At 42.2% G+C, this 18,740-nt stretch overlaps 1 protein-coding gene across 12 annotated transcripts in view; it reads left to right on the top strand.

The window, feature by feature from the left end:
• Positions 1-18,740, top strand: part of ptprsa (protein tyrosine phosphatase receptor type Sa) — a 215,315-nt gene that overhangs the window by 85,749 nt on the left and 110,826 nt on the right. For all 12 annotated transcript variants that reach the window (XM_081383767.1, XM_081383772.1, XM_081383770.1 and 9 more), the window contains one exon: positions 4,562-4,730. In XM_081383767.1, coding sequence (XP_081239893.1) covers positions 4,646-4,730 — 85 coding nt within the window. In that variant the 5' untranslated portion in view covers positions 4,562-4,645. The remainder of the gene's footprint in view (positions 1-4,561; positions 4,731-18,740) is intronic.

The raw sequence follows: 18,740 nt of genomic DNA, 5'->3' as shown, positions 1-18,740 counted from the left end.
TTAGGTGTCAACTATACGCTCAGAACTGGAGAGAAAATGGTGGAGGGATTGTGAAAGCACCTCTGGCTGAATATGATAGTGTTTTTTGCCGCTGGCCTTTCTTTGTGTGCAATTCAAAATGGCAGCTTGGACACCAAAGAGAGACACACACGAACTCGAGCCACCTGGACTACACAGTCAAATCTGGCGCTGACATGAAAGCCAGATGTGTGTGTGTGTGCTCAAACTCTCTCACTTTACTGTGGCGGACAGACACATAAGTGTGTGTGACCGCAGGAGGAGTGTGTGTCCTTGATAATTGGACAGAATCGAGAGCCATTCAGAAGGGCCTCTGTTTAAAACGGTGCCTGTAGCATACGGAGGGAACGGCGCCATTACAAGGGACTCTTTAAGGGATATTACATTCGCTCGTAAATAGAAACGGCCGAGGCATTGTTTTATGAGATCCCTCCGAGGTCTTTTGTCTTGAATCTGGTTTTAAACCATCACATTTTTAGCGCGTGTATAATCAGCCGGCCCATTTTATTAGTGAAAAATCCGGAGCCTGTGTTCCCCTTCCACTTTATTTTAGTGGTGCGTACTGACATATTACTACTTTGCGCAAAATGATCACAGCGTGCATCATTTCACTTTCTCCTTACCTAATGTAGAAGTGTAATTAGCATCTATTGGCTTTGAATGCATGCGAAGAGTGTTAATTGCCCATCATGCTAACTTTGTCAAATAAATCTTTCTTTGTGGGCATACTAACATTCGTTGGCTTGCGGATTCCCTGTTGTTTCTTTTTAGTGAAAGAGGTTACATGAGAATTGCAGAAAAGCGGTAGTACATTATCTTTGCTTCACTTTGGGCTCTTTGGCCAATGTAGAGGTGTAATTAGCCTTTTATTAGCCTCAAATGCATGCACTTATGCGCTAATGCGCACATTAACTTTGTGAAATAAATCTTTCTTTGCAGGCATGCTAACAGCATTAGTTGGTTTCTAAATCTGCGGAAATTGTCGTCTAAGATATCTTTTAGTCAAAGGTAACTAAAGAGGTTACAGGGAACGTTGCAGACAAGTTGTAGTGCGATGTCTTTCCAACACGCCCGGTTGCGCCGCTATCAGCGGTTTGATCTCTATATTGAGGAACGCTCTCTGGGGCGCTTAATTGGGAGTTTTAATTGGACGTTCGCCATGGTTTCTTCCTTCCATTTCCCTCACACAGACTCGCTGGGGACTCCAGTCTGGCTTCCTCTTCTGATTACCCAGCTTTAAAAATCACACATACACACACACACTACCGTCCTGCCAGTTGTTACGCAGCTGCATCTGTTTGTTTTCTAAGTGTCTGCGCGGTGGTTTCTTCGTCGACGTGCGCTGCTACTAGATTTTTGCATTCTTGCATCAATCTGCAAAAACCAGGACGTACTTCATGTTCATGCACATAAACTCTGTCTCTCTGTCAGCGTTTCCCGGGAGGATAAACAGCACTGCGGATTTCATAATCATCACTCACGTTAATGCGAACGCGTTTAATGCGGCATCGCAGCCATGGCTTGTACTTGGACGGTCCAAGTGTTCACGACTCTTTGCGACGTTCATTTAGAAGATGTTTTTATGTTGTGTTTATGTGCTAGAATGTACATGCACTTCCTTTTTCTTCACGCCTATCATTTCTGCAAGCATTTTTTCTTGTACCCCAGTTTGATAGTTTTAAATGCCAGATCTTTCAATCTTTCTCTCTTTTCTTTTCTGTCTGTTGCCGTATCTCTCCGTTTCAGTGCTGAATCCAACATATAAGCATTAATAATGCATGGAAACGTGCAGGATTAGGAAGCCAGCCAGTCATGAGCGCAGCCCTGATTACATCTGACTGCTGGTGCTCTCCATTAAAAAGGGAAAAACAATCATACAGCATATTGGCATTGGCCGGAGGTAATGACAAACTGAATATTTAGGACCTGAGAACGCATAAATGCAAGAATGATACTCGACCGACTGTCAGTGGTTGCGCTGCTGTAATCTTCAGGCATCTCCTCGGCTCAAAATCCTGGATTATTTGCACGTGTAAAACACAGAGATGTAGAGTTTTGCGTGCAACACATTCCCGGTTTGTCAGCGAACGCATGCCAAAACACAACGGCAAGACGCAAAAGTTTATAGTGTTGCTGTGCGTGTAGCGTCGTTCCCCAACAAGTCCATAACATTCTCCTCTCCGTACAGCTCAATAATTCATACACACTGGTCCTTGTGCATATTGCATGATGGTGCGGTCGAAATGCGCCTCTTTTCCCAGCCTTTGAGGGCTAGCCAAGGTGAGGAACATGAATCGAGAGCAGTCAATTCGAGGAACGCCTGTATTCTGTTGTGAATAACAGATTGCACCAAAACTATGGTCGCATTTATCAGCAGTCCTAACTCGGTTGCTTTATCATGGGGCCGAATATAGGTCATTAGGATGCACTGTTGTCTTGTTGCAATGAAACTTCAAAACTTCACGCTCCAGACATGGTGAATGGGAGCTAGTTTAGGAGTGGGCCTTGGGCGGCCAGCGTAGGGGAGCGTCGTAAATCAGCTCGGACGTATTCCGCCTCTTTGTCTGGGTATTTGCCTGGCCTGCTTTGGCACTCTAGAATCGAATCCCTCGACTGACGCTTTCAATTGTTTATGTGGGGCGGAATTTCAAGTGTCTCCATGCAGGTTGACAGGAAACCCAAAGCCGACAAGCCAGCTGTCACTAGGTCCTCACTCGCGCATTATGACTTCTAGCCTCTCTGGAAACTTAACACGCTGCACTAGAAGAGCACAAACAGCGGTGGGGACTGACACGCGTGTGTATGTGATGACTGTGTTATTGTGTTGAAGACACAAAGGACTTATTATTAAAGTCTGAAGTGTCTCACGTGCCCTCTGGGGAAACGAACAAGAGGGTCCTGTTGCTGTGATTTATGTCGGCACCCACAGTCGAGATCTTGGCTTTTTGTGAATTTTGACTGTTTGGGTTTCAGTGTTGATGAAGCGTTACACTGTAATATCTGGGACTTCTTTTGGAAGTTCCATTACATTTACAGTTACTATAAGTATTTTTTATATATTGTATACAAAAAGGCCTAATGCAATAATTCTTCAAACAGTATTATTATAATTGTATCTTATACCATCCATATTATATGAAATATTGTTAATATTTACTTTTATGCACAATGTGTCATGTCTGTGTCCATATTGGTTTCTGGCCATTCATCTGACATTTCTTTTCTTAATTTATTGTTTATTTATTTTTAATTATTTTATTTCATTTATCTTTCCATATTGGTTGATATTATTTAATTATGCTTGCTAATTTACCTTATTTTTATTTTAAATGATCTTTTCCATAATCTGACACTCACTTAAACATAAAAAAGGTACTATTTAAAATTCTTAACACTAATTTTTGTTCATATTGTACATTTTATAATGTTGTGATGCCTAAATTCACTTGGAGCATTTAGTGTTTTATGTCTAATTTTATTTGGCCATTTATCAGTTCATTTTGTATTTATAATATTTTATACAACATTATAAAATAATTGTTAGCTTATTTTTATTAAGAATTCACAATATGTCAGCACTATGTCTTTTACCATATTATTATTATTATTATTATTACATTTTTATTATTTATTCATATTGGCTGATATTGGATATTTTATTATACCTGTTTGTTTTTCCTATATTTAAAGTTAAATTACTTTTGCCATCATTTGACACTCTCTTTATTTAATCTACTAAAAAAAAAAAAACTTTACTCAAGTTATTCTTTAATTTATTATTTAAAATTAATTCACTTTTAGCCTATAGTGGTTGTGGTGGCTATTATTTCTAGTTGATTTTATTAGACATTTAGTATTGGCCATTTGCCGGTTCGTTTAGTAGTTCCTCGACTCCACCAGAACCTGAAGGCACAGATTTAAAGAAGTGCCAGCTTGGACTCTGACTTGTTTGAACACCCTTATTGAGTCACACAGGCCTGGAGGTTCGTCTACAGAAGACACAGTCACTCTTTACAGTCTCAGTGCTTCATGTCAACATCTCTTTCATTCTCGACGTGAGCGAGTGCTTCCGAAAGCAACTACACGTGTTTGCGCGTCTCTTGCCATCTTGCCATCTGATGTTCTTGCCATCTTTAATTAAATGGTGTACAAGCACATTCGCCGGGTTTCCGCCCCGTCTGTGTGAGAGACACAGCAACCCGTCGACTCCCGAGGCAAAGAGAGTGGTGACGGGGGGATTAATCGCAATTTGGCTAAAACAAAGAGACGCCGTCTGAAATATTGATGAGTGGCTTGGTAATTACAAGATTGGTGGATAAGTAAATAATGACTAGATCCAGTGATAAAGCCTGACTAATTATGAGTTGTGTAAAACTGAAATTGGGAGTCTCTGAACAGGCTCAGAGTGAACGTTCTGGTAAAGCTTGTGAATGAACTTTTGATGGTTGACTGGTGAAACTATGTTAACACACTGGTGTTTATCTCGCCTGTCTGTCAGTGAATGCCAATACTCATCAGGATTCTTCTGTTTTGTCTCCTTCAGAGTGCCAAACGTCCAGTGTGCCGACCCCTCGTCTCCAGCCTGTGGGGCCGCGGCTCTCCAGCCAGGTCAAAGGTCATCTGTGACATGATGCCAGCCGGCCACCTGCCCATCCTGCTCTCCCTGAGCGCCCTGCTGCTGTCTCCGCTGCTCACCGGCTCCTTGGCCTTATGTAAGCAAACTAAGATGAAACTCGAGCTTAAAAGTCAAGTCTCAGGTGTCTTAAAAGTCTATAAGTAATATCATTTTTCTCTCCCCCTCCTCCAAGTATTAAGAGTAAGTGCCATGCAAATGTCAATGTAATTGGCTGAGGGCAGCCAATGTTGGGTCGACATTGATGTAGCACCAATGCAGGCCCACTGTTGGCAGATTCAGTGGTTGAGGGCGGCCATTTGGGGTCAACATAGATGCAGATCCAGTGGTTGAGGGCAGCCATTTTGGGTCAACATTGACGTCGTACCATTGTAGTTCCACTATTGGCAGATTCAGTGGTTGAGGGCTGCCATTTTGGGTCAACATCGATATAGTACCATTGTAGGCACACTATTGGCAGATTCAGTGGTTGAGTGGTTGGTATGTTGACCCATTTTGGGTCAGCATAGACGCAGATCCAGTGGTTGAGGGCAGCCATTTTGGGTCAACATTGACGTAGTACCATTGTAGGCCCACTATTGGCAGATTCAGTGGTTGAGGGTGGCCATTTTGGGTCAACATTGACGTAGTACCATTATAGGCCCATTATTGGCAGATTCAGTGGTTGAGGGCGGCCATTTTGGGTCAACATAGACGCAGATCCAGTGATTGAGGGCAGCCATTTTGGGTCAACATAGAAGTAGTGCCATTGTAGGCCCACTATTAGCAGATTCAGTGGTTGAGGGCGGCCATTTTGGGTCAACATCGATATAGTACCATTGTAGGCACACTATTGGCAGATTCAGTGGTTGAGTGGTTGGTATGTTGACCCATTTTGGGTCAGCATAGTCGCAGATCCAGTAGTTGAGGGAAGCCATTTTGGGTCAACATTGACGTAGTACCATTGTAGGCCCACTATTGGCAGATTCAGTGGTTGAGGGCGGCCATTTTGGGTCAACATAGACGCAGATCCAGTGATTGAGGGCAGCCATTTTGGGTCAACATAGAAGTAGTGCCATTGTAGGCCCAATATTAGCAGATTCAGTGGTTGAGGGCGGCCATTTTGGGTCAACATCGATATAGTGCCATTGTAGGCACACTATTGGCAGATTCAGTGATTGAGGGCGGCCATTTTTGGTCAACATAGACGCAGATCCATAGACAATAACCTATCTATTTTATTCAGGTTAGTCAGCAGTGCAAAGACAGTTCACACGAAAATAAAGTAGGCTAAAAGTAAAAGAAATTCAAATAATGAAAACTCTCAGCCGAGCACGGTTTGAAATAAATAACAACACACTCTCTAATTTATGTTAAATCAACCATATAATGTTACAATGCAATCAGCCTGGTGGAAATTAAGCTTTTGTGCCAAAGAAATAGCAACTACAAAAAATACAACCAAGAAAACTGTCAACACCACTTTGATGAGATGATCCTTGATTTTATATTTTTGACAGTGCAGGGAAATACCTTCAGATTGGGTTGTGAAGGTGGTTCATCAATTGCAGTTAGATCGGCGGGTAAACCCGTGTCAGGCTGACCGGGAGAGAGCACTGACACTGCCGCCAGGGAGAGAGCGGCGGCCGCCACCAGTGCCTGACTAGCCTTATTGTGGGTTAATGAGTCTGAAGAACTGGGCTGGGTGGACTCGGCAGATGGTGTGTCTTCTTCCTCAACTTTCTCTTTTTTTAAAAATAAAACATTAAAGAAACTTGTTTAGCCGTTATTGTGGCGATGTTTATACATTGGATAAAGGCCGCCAGAGCCCGCTGCTCAGAGAGTCTTCCTGTCGCCCTAGCAACCATAGCAACCAATTAGGCCAACGTTCCGGAGAGAGGCTTTCTACAACTTGCTTCAACAATTCCCTTTAATTCGGAAAACAAATTAAACACACACACCAGTCAACAATAAATCAGGTTTATATTAATATATTTTCTTAAATACATTTGAATAATAAAAATAAACTAAAAATGTATTTTGATCAAACTTGCCTGGGCGGGCCAGTGCCGCCCTGGCCCATTACTGGCTACGCGCCTGGTTTGGCGCGCCTGCGCCATTGCAGGCCTACTGTTGGCAGATCCAGAGGTTGAGGGACGCTATTTTGGGTCAACTACAACTACGACTAGTTGACTAGCCATCCATTAAGTTGATTAAGAAATGAGGCCAGCATTAAGTTTCTGGCCTTATGTTTATGACTTTTGTTAAGGTTAAAACTACTCAAGCTTTACATAACATTATGGATGGGTAACAATGATCAACTGGTTAACTAGCTGCCCAATATCCCGCTTGTCAATCAAAACGTTGAACCCAAAACCAAGCTAATTAAATAGGACCTCGATTAATCGATTAAAGTCGATTAATCGATTAAAGCCAATTGATCAACTAGTTGTTCAGACGACCCACCGACCAATTTTTTGGAAGCTGAAAGTGTATAATTTCGCACAATTACAGTTTCAAGGCTGTTTCATAATCATCAGAAGAATAAAAAAGGAACCGCTGTGTGGGTTTAAGGATCTCCCCGTACACGTAGCGACGTGAAGCGCGAGATCACTATTTATCGGATTATATCGTCTCTCTTTACCCCCGTGCATATCTCTTCATCAGACGGATCGGGGCCTGTGCTGTCTTTTAATTTCCAAGGCTCGAAGTCAGGATTTGTTCTGCACCATTTCTCCCCTAAGATGGGTTTAGAGACGCATTAAGGAAACAAAACAAAGAGTCAAGTGAAGTAAAGAGGGGCGAGTGCGGGATGAAAGCAGAGGTAAAGCCTCCACCTACTGCTTTCAAGCCTAAAATAGGTGTAATTCAAGCGCCGCCTGAGAGATAACATGAGAATGGGCCGCTGTCAGATACAGTCTTTGTGTGCCCGACATTGTTCTGTTCTCCTATTTGTTGGTTTTGTAGGGCGGCCCAGAAGAGAAGGCAACATACATCTGATGCCTTCACTTTGAATGCAATAAGGGTGAGAAAACTATTACTAGTCAGCAGGCTGCTTGTACGTGTGAGATTATTCTGGATTCTGATTCACGTTTCAAAGGAGACGTTTACTTCAAATGCGTTTCTGCATTCAAAAACGGTTAGACAGAATGTATTTTCTCCAAAATTAGTTACAAAAACGTAGTTAAAGGCCCACTGAAGTGCCTTGAAACGCGCAGCTTTGTTTGATGTGTTGACGTAATTTCCACTGAAACAGGAAGCTAAGGCGGGACATATTGAATGGCTCCTCCCCCTTTTCAAATAGCCAATAGCGCTTAGTTTACCTCACAGACTGCAGTCGTACTTGACAAGCTCAATGGAAGCGAATCCGAGCGCTGATGATACGCTGGATTCAATAGTAGAGATGTGAATAAATTTATCCATTTCATTCTTAATCAACGTCCAGTTGGAAAACAGAATAAATCTCGAGCGTTTGAGCAACCGAAAACACATCTCCAACACATATTGCTCCGTAACGTGTGTGTCAACGGTCGCATTGGCCAGGTGGTGTTTATAGCAGAGGGGGCAGAGCTTTAGATTCTAGAGAGCATTTGATTGGACAGAAGATGTGATGAGAAGCTGAAGTCCATAAAAACCTGTGATCCATTTTAGCGGAAGTGAGAGACTGTGAGTTTTGAATGCTTATATCTCTTAAATGTTAATTTTGTCGTTGTTTTGAAACACACCAGCTTATTCATAACCTTAAGGCTAACATATTCATTCTAAAAGCTAAGAAACTTAAATGTGGATTTCAGGGGGCCTTTAATAGTGAATTTTCGGACGAATGTGTTGAGATCCATTCTTTAGCCTCCATTTGCCGTCCGTTCATGCTCAGTGTAGTCTAGGAGAAACAATTGAGACATTAACGAGACCACATTTGTGTGTGTTTTTCTTTCTTAAACATGCAATGCCTTTCTTCTTTTAATCGTAGGGAATGTAATCACTCACTATCAGTCTTTGTTTTTTAATGGTGACACCCTCAAAATTGCTCCTGGTGTTTGTCTTGAGTCTGTGTGCGGGTCGCTGTGATTCAGATGTTTACTAGGCAGTGCACATGGTCCCAGAGCACTAATCACTCAATCCCCCCTCAAACCCCCCAGCCACCGAAAGCCTCTGCACGGCGCCGTCTGATTGGCTGCGCTGCCGTCTGCTGTGCTCTCACAGGCTCTGATCGCTAATTACTGTCTTGACAGGTTGTCGCGCAGCACAGCCGGCTAAGCGGGGGACATTTTGTTGTTGTTCTCGTGTCATTTTCTGTTTTGGAGAAGCTTTGAAACTCATTTGTGAAGTTTACTGCAAATTGAAAGTCGGCACGCTAGAGTTAAGATGCTATTTTGGAAAAGACGTTAGCACTTACATGCTAAAAGTTAGCAGTTAGCACTTTAAGTTACAAATAAAAATAACTGATTCGTTTAAATTAACTGTTTTAGCTATTCACTATTAGACCTCCTAATGCTTCGTATGAGAGTTTAGGAACGGTCAAGCTACTTATTTTGGAAAGGAGTTGGCACTTAAATGCAAAAATGTAAGAGTTAGCGACATTTGCACAGTTACAAAACTATTTAACTAATTCAATTACATCAACTATTTTTGTGATTCACTAAAATTAATTGGATTTCCAAATGAGAGTTTAGGATAGCCGTTTTGATTGTTGCATCAGCTAGCATGATGCTAAAGCTACGTGTGCAATATAATGTGACATTAAAACAGCAAAGTAGCGTTTTTTTATTCTACAACACTTCTAATTGGGAATACGTCGCTTGTATGTACACTGAAAAAAATTGGTGTTGAAAAGCAGAAATTGCTAGTAAATCTAGCAAACAATTAGAAAAAAATGGCAAGTAACACATCAAATTAAAACAAAATGTTGAAGTAGACCAATTAAAATAATGATGTTTTATTTGCAACTTCATAACATTTTTACAGCGTAGTTAAACTAGGAGCATTGCTTGTAGTTAACAGCTCCCAACACTGATATATTAATCAATTTCTGTACTTTTTTTCTTCTTAATATCTCATTCACTCTGAATGCATCAATTACGGACGTAAATTGGGTCGCATGCTGACTTTAAATCACTTTTGTTCTCATAAGCCCCTGTGTAAGGTGATGTGCACATGACTGAGGTGGTTTTGTCGTTCAGCTGAACACACGCACACAGGCTTTTATTTCGACACAGACACAAAGCGAGTGGATGTCACCTCTGCGAGAGGTTGCCAACTGCATGATGTCATCCTCACCGCCTCCCTCGGCTCGCTCTTGTGCTCATAAATCAACATGTGGAGGAGACGTTTTTAATCAAAAAGAAAAAAGGGCTGTGAATAAATCTGGCCTGTGGTAATAAAGCTGGGGGCTTGTTTTTGTGCGTGTGTGTGTGTGTGTGTGTGTGTGTGTGTGTGTGTGTGTGTGTGTGCAGAAAGTCCAGTGGCTTTACATTTACACAATTAGCTTATGAGTACACGCACACACACACACACATTCACGCACGCACATACACCACACAAACACACAGACACCACACACAACTCACACACACACACACACACACGCACACAGACACACACCTCACACACACACATACCTCACACGCGCACACTCATACACACACACACCTCGCATATACACACACACCTCACAAGCACACCCCTCTCTCACACACACACACAACTCACACACACACACACACACACACTCACGGAAGCACACACTCACATACACACTCACGCACACATACAAACTCTCACGCATGCACACTCGCACGCACACACATCTCACACACAGACAGACACACACAACTCACACACACACACATGCACCCATACACACACAGACACACACCTCACACACACACACACACCTCACACGCGCACACTCATACACACACACACCTCGCATATACACACACACCTCACAAGCACACCCCTCTCTCACACAATCACACACACCTCACACACACACACACTCACACGCACTCACACACACACAGTCTCCATCCTAACTATATAAGAAACAGTTTTAGTACAGTGTGTCCAGACTCTTGATTGGTACGTATCAGCATTACGTCAACCCGCTTATTAGTCCGTATCCTTCACTCTGGGACGAGGCGTCAGACGGGGGTCCGTTTTCCCACAATCCTCCACTCGAGCTCTAAAAACAGTCGGATCGGCCTGGGTGCGCCTCCGTCTGACCACACAACACCCACTCTGAGCCTCTCGCCCCCTGAAAACCTCCAGCGTCCAGAGACACCCTGTCCAGCGCCGCGTCGACCGGACCCAAATATCCCGTGTCCAAACTGTACACCACAATCTGCACAATGCTCAAGAACACAGGCTCGTGTTATTCCTCCATGTCGAGTTTCTATGATTTCCTGTGGCCTTTGCTATATGTGAACCTGGACCACAAAACCAGTCATACGGGTACATTTTTTAAATTGAGATGTATATATCACCTGAAAGCTGAATAAATAAGCTTTCCAGTGACGTGTGGTTGGTTAGGATACAACTATTGAAAATCTGGAATCTGAGGGTGCAAAAAAATCGAAACATTGAGAAAATCTCCTTTAAAGTTGTTCATTTATGTTCACGATTGTGCTGCATTCACTCACAAAAATAAATTTTTATATATTTACGGAAGGAAATTTACAAAATATCTTCACGGAACATGATCTTTACTAAATATCCTAATGATTTTGGCATAAACGAAAAATCGATCATTTTGACCGATACAATGTATTGTTGGCTATTGCCACAAATATACCCGTGCGACTCGAGACTTTTTGTGGTCCAGGGTCACACATTAGAAATCCCGGTCGCCACAGGCTTGTTTGTTGTCGTTCCTCAGAGCGATGCTCACTCCGCCGTGATATTTCGGGAGACGGCGTGCCACGGGACGCTGTAGCGTTTAGCAATCTCCTTAAGTGTCTGCATGCAGCCTGCGCCCTTGCCAGATCCCCTCCGCTTTGATTGACTCGGGCAGAAAGTGACGAGAGCGATTTCAATAATTTATTTTTCCTTTGAAGCTTCCAAGTGAGAGATTTCAGTCCCCTGAGGGAAAGAACCCCCGCCTTCGCCTTGTCTCTTTAAAGTTATCAGCTAAAAGGCCCTGAATCTCCCTCATTACCTGGCTTGTACAGTGCTCAGGTTTAACCTCCCCAACGCAGCTCCATGGCTGAAGTAAATCTCAGGTTTTCACCACTCGAGGTGATAAAAAGGTTATCAGGTAAATTATGTATCTATTATCTATCCAACAAATCATATTGATGATTATATTGAATCATCCACACTAAGCTCAGGTTAGTTGTTTAAGGGAAAATAAACCCCGTCATCGTTTACTCGCCCTTGTGACGTTCTTTCGTAGAGCAACAAAGTAGACGTTTCGACGAATGTTCGTGCTGCTCTTTTCCAAGAATTGTGACTAGGCCATATCACGCTCAAGAAACAACAAAAAAGCACTGTAAAAGTTGTCTGTATGACTCATGTTTAGAGCTGAACGATTAATCATTAAGAGATCGCAATCTCGATTCAATCTCCCATTACTAAATGCCAATGATTTGTCCGTTAAACCTTTGACAGAATCTCACCAGAACATTCAGATCTGCACTGACCCGCTGAAAGTTGTATTAATTACATCGTTACACCACTAGGTGGCGACAAGTGGCTTAAAATGTATGTAAATGAATCATTCATTCAAGAGATTTGTTCAAAAACACTGATTCATCCAGTAATTAAAGTCCCCCTGTAGTCAATAATTGAATTCCTTAACTCATCTTTGATCACCAAAATTACATATTTAAACATTTTTCCCTTAAAAAAAAGTATTCATGCCTTAAAATAGCTTGAATGTAACTCGACACCATTGCCTCATTTAGTATACGCGGTTCTATGAATATGCAAATGAGCCCCGCCTCCACTCACAGCGTTTCAACAGTTTTCCTTGTGTTGAAAACCAAGCTTTTAATGTTGTTTATGTGTCTATATGGTGTTTTTAATACACTTTAAGACAAACCATGTGTAAATTCCTAAGTCGAAAACATTGCTGAGTATTTCCTCCTTAAAACTGCAGTGAACCAAAGACAGTCTCAAAAACACGCTTCGAAATCGCTGGTGTTTCTGACGTCACAAACTACCTTGTAACCAATCAGATCAACGTGTGATCGCCAACCAGTGGATCTCTGAGCTGAGTGAGTGAGTGGAGGCGGGGCTCATTTGCATATTCATAGAACCGTGCATACTAAATGAGGCAAGGGTGTCGAGTTACACTCAAGCTGTTTTAAGGCATGAAGACATTTTGTTCAAGGAAAACAAAAAAAATCATTTTGGTGATTAAAGATGAGTTTTAAGGAATAAAATGATTGACAACAAGGGGACTTTAAGTTATTTATTTGATTGTGTTGACATTGTTGTATGTATAGCGAGGCCAAAGACCAATTTTCAGCCAGGGCTGGACAATAAAGTACAACTAAACTAAATATGTTGACATGTGCAAAGTTATTAGCTTCAGCAAATAATCATGCAAATATTGAAATAATTAAATACGCTGGCGCTCTAAGTTGGACACTAATTCATGTGTAAAAAGTATACTAGACTACTAGACTTTCGAAGTAAAGGACTTACATTTCTGTCCATTTCTCATGCAAATCTTATCGCATGACTTCTGGAGACTTGGAATACAGTGCACAAGTCATTTGGTGCAACTCTGCTGCTTTTAAATGTGCTATTGAAATAAATTTAGCCTTTTTTACTATTACTGTGGTCACTTTTTGGTTCTTTTTGGCGCTTGAAAGCTCCTGATCTCTATTGGCTACGCTTCCGTTGTATGGAAAAGAGTGGCTTGAACATCCGTCAAAATATCTTCTTTCATGTTCCGCAGAAGACAATAGACATGAGTGTGTGTAGATGACAGCATTTCCATCTCTTTAAAATCCTCCAGTAGACGCTTGACCAGCAGATGGCGCCTCGTGGATCGCGTCACCTCCACCTGCTGGATATTACGCTCGCACACACACTTTCCCTGAACAGCTCAGATTAATCATGAAGCAGTTTAGCGGGCTCGGATTTGCTGAATGTCAAAAATGATTATTGCATGTCACCTCTGTGATCCAGCATCAGCGACTGAGCCCTTTACCAGAGTCCCATCAGACTCAATAGATTGAAAAGCCTTTCTTTGTGGCTCCACGATCAAATTCGGTTTATTTCTGCTTAAACAGCTAATCAAGACAGTATTGCAAGCACTGAGGTGGATATTTGATGATTTGTTTGTGTTTTTGATCAAAACCCAGACGTTTTAGTTTGTTTATTGTTCTCATTTGCATAATTGATGTCACGGCGACAATTAAAAGCGGTCAGCCGTTGAATTCAAGCCTGACTGACACGATAATGTTTGTGGCGCTTACATTTCTTCAGCAGTGTTTGTGTTTTAGCACACATCCAGCTGGGTCTTTCCCATCTGTCTTTTATAGTTTTATCATGATCTCATTGCAAAGTAAGACATTTTTTGTTTTGTGAGATTCCCACAGTCCACTCCGAGGTCTTCAACCCTCGAGCGATCGCAGGTGTCCGTTTTTACGAGGCCTGTCAGCAAGTACCAATCGCCCGAGGACGCCGCAAATCACTGTAGATTGTTGCAATTTCCTCCTCGTCTCAGTTGCAAAATTGGCCTTATTGTTAAAGTTAATTTCCTAAAGCTCTCGCTAGACTTTGACTTGCTCACCCCACACCTGCTAAAGATTTTCTTATCCAGACTCCTGCAGAAAACAGCGGCTCATTAGGGGTCGGCTTGAAGTATCATAATCAGCGGTAATTGTAGTAATGTGACAGGAGAATTGTGGGAAGAGGACAAGCACAGCGGGACCAAACAAGTCACTTCCCGTTGTTTGCATATCTTTATAAGCTTTTGTTCGGTTAAGTCCTTTTTTTTTCTCTCCTTTATAACAGAAATCTAAATAGACACACGAGACAATGTTTGACATGCAGATTAAAAATAAGAGATTGAATGAGCTGATCATTATGAGAAACCACTAAATCTCATTCAATAATTGAGAGCTTTAAACTTTATTTAATTTATTTATTTATTTATTTATTTATTTATTTATTTTAAAACGGTGTGGATCTTAATTGTTTTTATTAATAAATAATTTATTACTATTATTATTATTATTATTACTTTTAAAGGTGCCATATGTCATGTCTGGCAAAAAAAAATCAAGTCATACTCCACATTCCATACCAGATGGGGGCAGTATACCTCCAGAAAGTGAATTGGTCTATGCTCCGCCCCTACCTTCTTAGCTGCACATATACAAGTTAAAATAGGGACAACATCTATTTAGAGTGTTACGCTGCCCGCCTGAAGCTAATTTAGCAGCATATATCAAGTTTGATTTTCATTAGCAATACCACTTCTAGCTAAGTTATCATTAGTCACCAAAAAACATTCGGTCTCATTACACCTTGCAATGTTTTCCGTTACGTTTCGTGCGTCCAGGGTGTGTAAAGCAGAAGCAGCCTGGCCAGCGGCGGAGTATGCGCGATCCGTGAGTGCTGAAGACGTTCTGCACGGCTTTGATGGGTGCGCAGGAGGACACAAATGGGCGGCGACAGCTTCTTCCAGTGGCGGGAGCTTTTTCCTCAGCGCCGTCAACAGATAGAGCGTTACTAAAACTGTATACACCGCCGCCGACTTGAGCTGCAAAGAAGCTCTGGCCGCCCTGTCAAGGACGCTTGTCAAAAAGTACGGGGAAACTTGACCGCTCTGAATATAGTGAGTGAGTGCGCGCGCGCGCGGCCGGGGCTCGCTCTCTCTCTCTGCTAGTTCTTAGAGGCAGAAGAGCGCGTGCGCGCTTAAAATGTCATATTTTGGTATGATCGTTCACCCGCCAGTGTGGCGGATAGCTTTTTGAGATTTTATTTGTGCTTCAGAGCGCGGTTTTTTCCCTGCAGCGAGTGGTGGTAGGGGTCTCTTGCCAAGGGCTTCAGCCATCCTTCCGCTCTCTTCCCTGAACTGAAATGTAGTAGTGGGCTGTACTTTCCACATCAGGTTCAAGTACGCCCACAAGCCGTGCGAGTTATTCGTGTATTGCATGTTTGGCTGGTGGTTATGTTGCCCGTATACCGCCTCCCATGGCCGAAACTGGTATTACGACACCTGTCGGGCCGTGGCTAGTAATGCTAATGCTAATTAAGGTTGATATCTCTGCAGCACTATAACTTGACATTTTTTTAATGACATCATCGCCCTTATTTCTTCTCATTCTTTTGATGTGTGTAGCTCATTTTTGGGATATTTTTACCTCAATTGTTACATATGGCACCTTTAAGGCTGAAAACTCATTGTATTAAAGAAACCGGAGCATGCGACACAAATGGCAATGTTCAGGAGGTATCAGTTCTGATTTTATTATTAGAATCATTTTTATTATTTTATTGTTATTATTAAAACCGAAAAGCCGTTGTATTAAAGAATCTGGTGCAACTGGTGTTTGTTACATGTTATGTTATGTTATATGTTATATGTTATATGTCATGTAAGGTCATGTTATGATGTTATGTCATGTTATATGTTGTTACATGTCATGTTATTTGTTATATGTTATGTAATTTCAAGGCTTGATGTTATGTCATGTTATATGTTATATGTGTTAAAACATTATCTTACAGAAACCGGCGTGTTAGTCCCGAATGGCTCTGTCACGCTCGCCTGTAAAAGACCTAAATGACCCGCTTAGGGTTAATGATGACCTCATGAAAACATCTGCACAGAAACCACATTCGACCTTTACTGCCATCTGTCTAGAAATCATTTCTGAGTCGATTTAGTTGCTCACAGATGCTCCACAACTGCGTTTCTGAGTAATGCTCTGCATTATGCCACATAACCAGATATTTATATCGTGTGTTTCCCCCTGCGTCCCTTTATCGTTCCTCCACATGCTCTCCTGGGTGGGACTGTAAGTCTTCTGATGAAGCCTTCCCTGCAGTCGATTAGCTAGTTAAAAAACGCCCGTCTCGCGTGTTTCTATGGCGATGTCTGAAGTCAGATCTGCTGACCGATAGGCGCGTTGGCCTCGTGTGGCCGGAGAGAGAAAGAGAGAGAGAGAGTCCAATTGGGAGGACGAACCGCGGTCGGTCTGAAGTCAGTCGAGCACACGGCCACAAATCTCTGTGTTCAAGCAGGCGAATCTAAACCTGCGGCAGTCCTTTTCCTCTCACCAGGACTTTCTCTCCTAGTTTTACTCGTTTTAGCGTCACAAAGACTTTCAGTTAAGTCTACAAGAACTTTTTTTTTGTCATTTTTGTGGTTTGCTTTGAATCTAAAGATGAGTGCAAGGACCTTCTTCACATCTAGGCAAACGCACTTTCCATAATGTTAGTGTCGAACCCCGGTCTTGTTATTTTAGGAGCAGGTGCTTGGCTTGTATGTAGATGTTGGTTTAGAGTCCAAACATTACGGATGTTTTGGCCGGAACATGTTGCTCACATTGATTTCCCAAATTACAGCCACTTAGGACATTATCCGGCACTGGGATCCCCGTAATTGCCTTTTTCAGAGGTAAAGTACGTATGATACCGAAATGTGCCTTTTTACCCTTTCAGATAAGCCTCAATCAGTGGTTGAAAGGTGGCTATTTTAAACAAGATGGGCGTCAAGTGATGCTCTCTCCCCTTTCCTAAAACGCCCCTGATGGGCTGCCATTTTTCTAATTCTCGGCATAATGGAGCTGTTTTTATAAGCTTGGGAAGGTTTCTTTTTTTCCTCCGATGATTATGGTTAGTCATCCGTCACCCCGAGCCTCCCGTTATAGGAGACTCGCCAAATGGAGGCGACAGAATCATGTTATTATTTTAAGCGTTTCTGCACTTCTTAACGCGAGAAAAAGAGTCTGAAAGGAGATGAAGCATGTCCTTACAAACGACATGAAAATAATTAATATATATGTATGTTTATCACCATTTGTATGGCACATCTGTGCTTGGTGCTGTCAGGAAAATGAAAACATATGGAATTATCTCTCCTTCATAGTGTCGGCCAGTGGAAAGGTTAATTGTGTGAGTGATCCTCTTTGTCTCGTGAAGTCTCAGCTCGTCAAAGCTTCTCTATTACACTCTCAAGCTCTCTGTCAGAAAATCCATAACTGACTGCGCTGTAGGCCGTCGCATGTGGCCGCTAACGCTCATGGGTAAAGCGTCGATACCCAGCCGGCGGGAATGTGTGACCTCGGGCTACACAGACACTGAACAGAGAGGTTACACAGCAGAGGTAAACCATAGCGAGCTAGTCAATCCATCACTCTCGGATGGTTTTTATGACCTTCGTCTTGTAGTGGAGCTGCGCGATTAATCGTTAAAATATAGCGATCTCGATTCAAACACCCACGCGATCTCATTCCTAAATGACAATGATTCGGCTGTGTCTATTAAACCTTTGACAAAATCACAGCAAACATTCAGATCTGCGTTTGATCCAGAGAGAGTAGTTGTCACGGATAGATATGAAACAGCTTCACAAACAGTCTTTTTTTTACATAGTCAACCACTCAGCAGATCCTGCAACTCATTTCCGCCATTTTTTTTTCGTAAGTCACCTGACATGGGTTCGTTCATTCAAGAGTATTCATTGGACGAAAGTGAAAGGGATGTTGTTGAGGGTGATGAAAAAGGAGAGGCGAGGGGCTCCAGAAATTACGAACGCAAGAAAACGTGTTTGAAAAGTGTGATAATACGGCTTTCTCTCTCGCTCGCTCGATTTCTGCGATATAATTTGCGGACGTCAGGGAGACGCTATCAATATGCTGGAGACTCCTGGACTTTCCTGGGAGTAGTGGGATGTCTGACACAGTATTGTTTTTTCAAAGCACCTTTTGAAAGTAACCGTGCTTCAAATAACAATTGTATCATTACATCATTACACCAGTAGGTGGCGACAAGTGACTGTTCATTCAAGATATTTGTTCAAAAATGCTGATTCATCCAGTAATGAAACAGGGGAAGTAGCCTATCACTAGCTATGTTTCCATCCACACGTTTTTATCCGAATTGAGTGATATCGAATGAAAAATGCCTTATGGAAACAGTAAAA

The sequence above is a fragment of the Scardinius erythrophthalmus genome, assembly GCF_964197995.2.
Source record: "Scardinius erythrophthalmus genome assembly, chromosome: 14".
NCBI classification, from domain to species: Eukaryota; Metazoa; Chordata; class Actinopteri; order Cypriniformes; family Leuciscidae; genus Scardinius; species Scardinius erythrophthalmus.
This window is presented reverse-complemented; position numbering and strand designations above follow the sequence as displayed.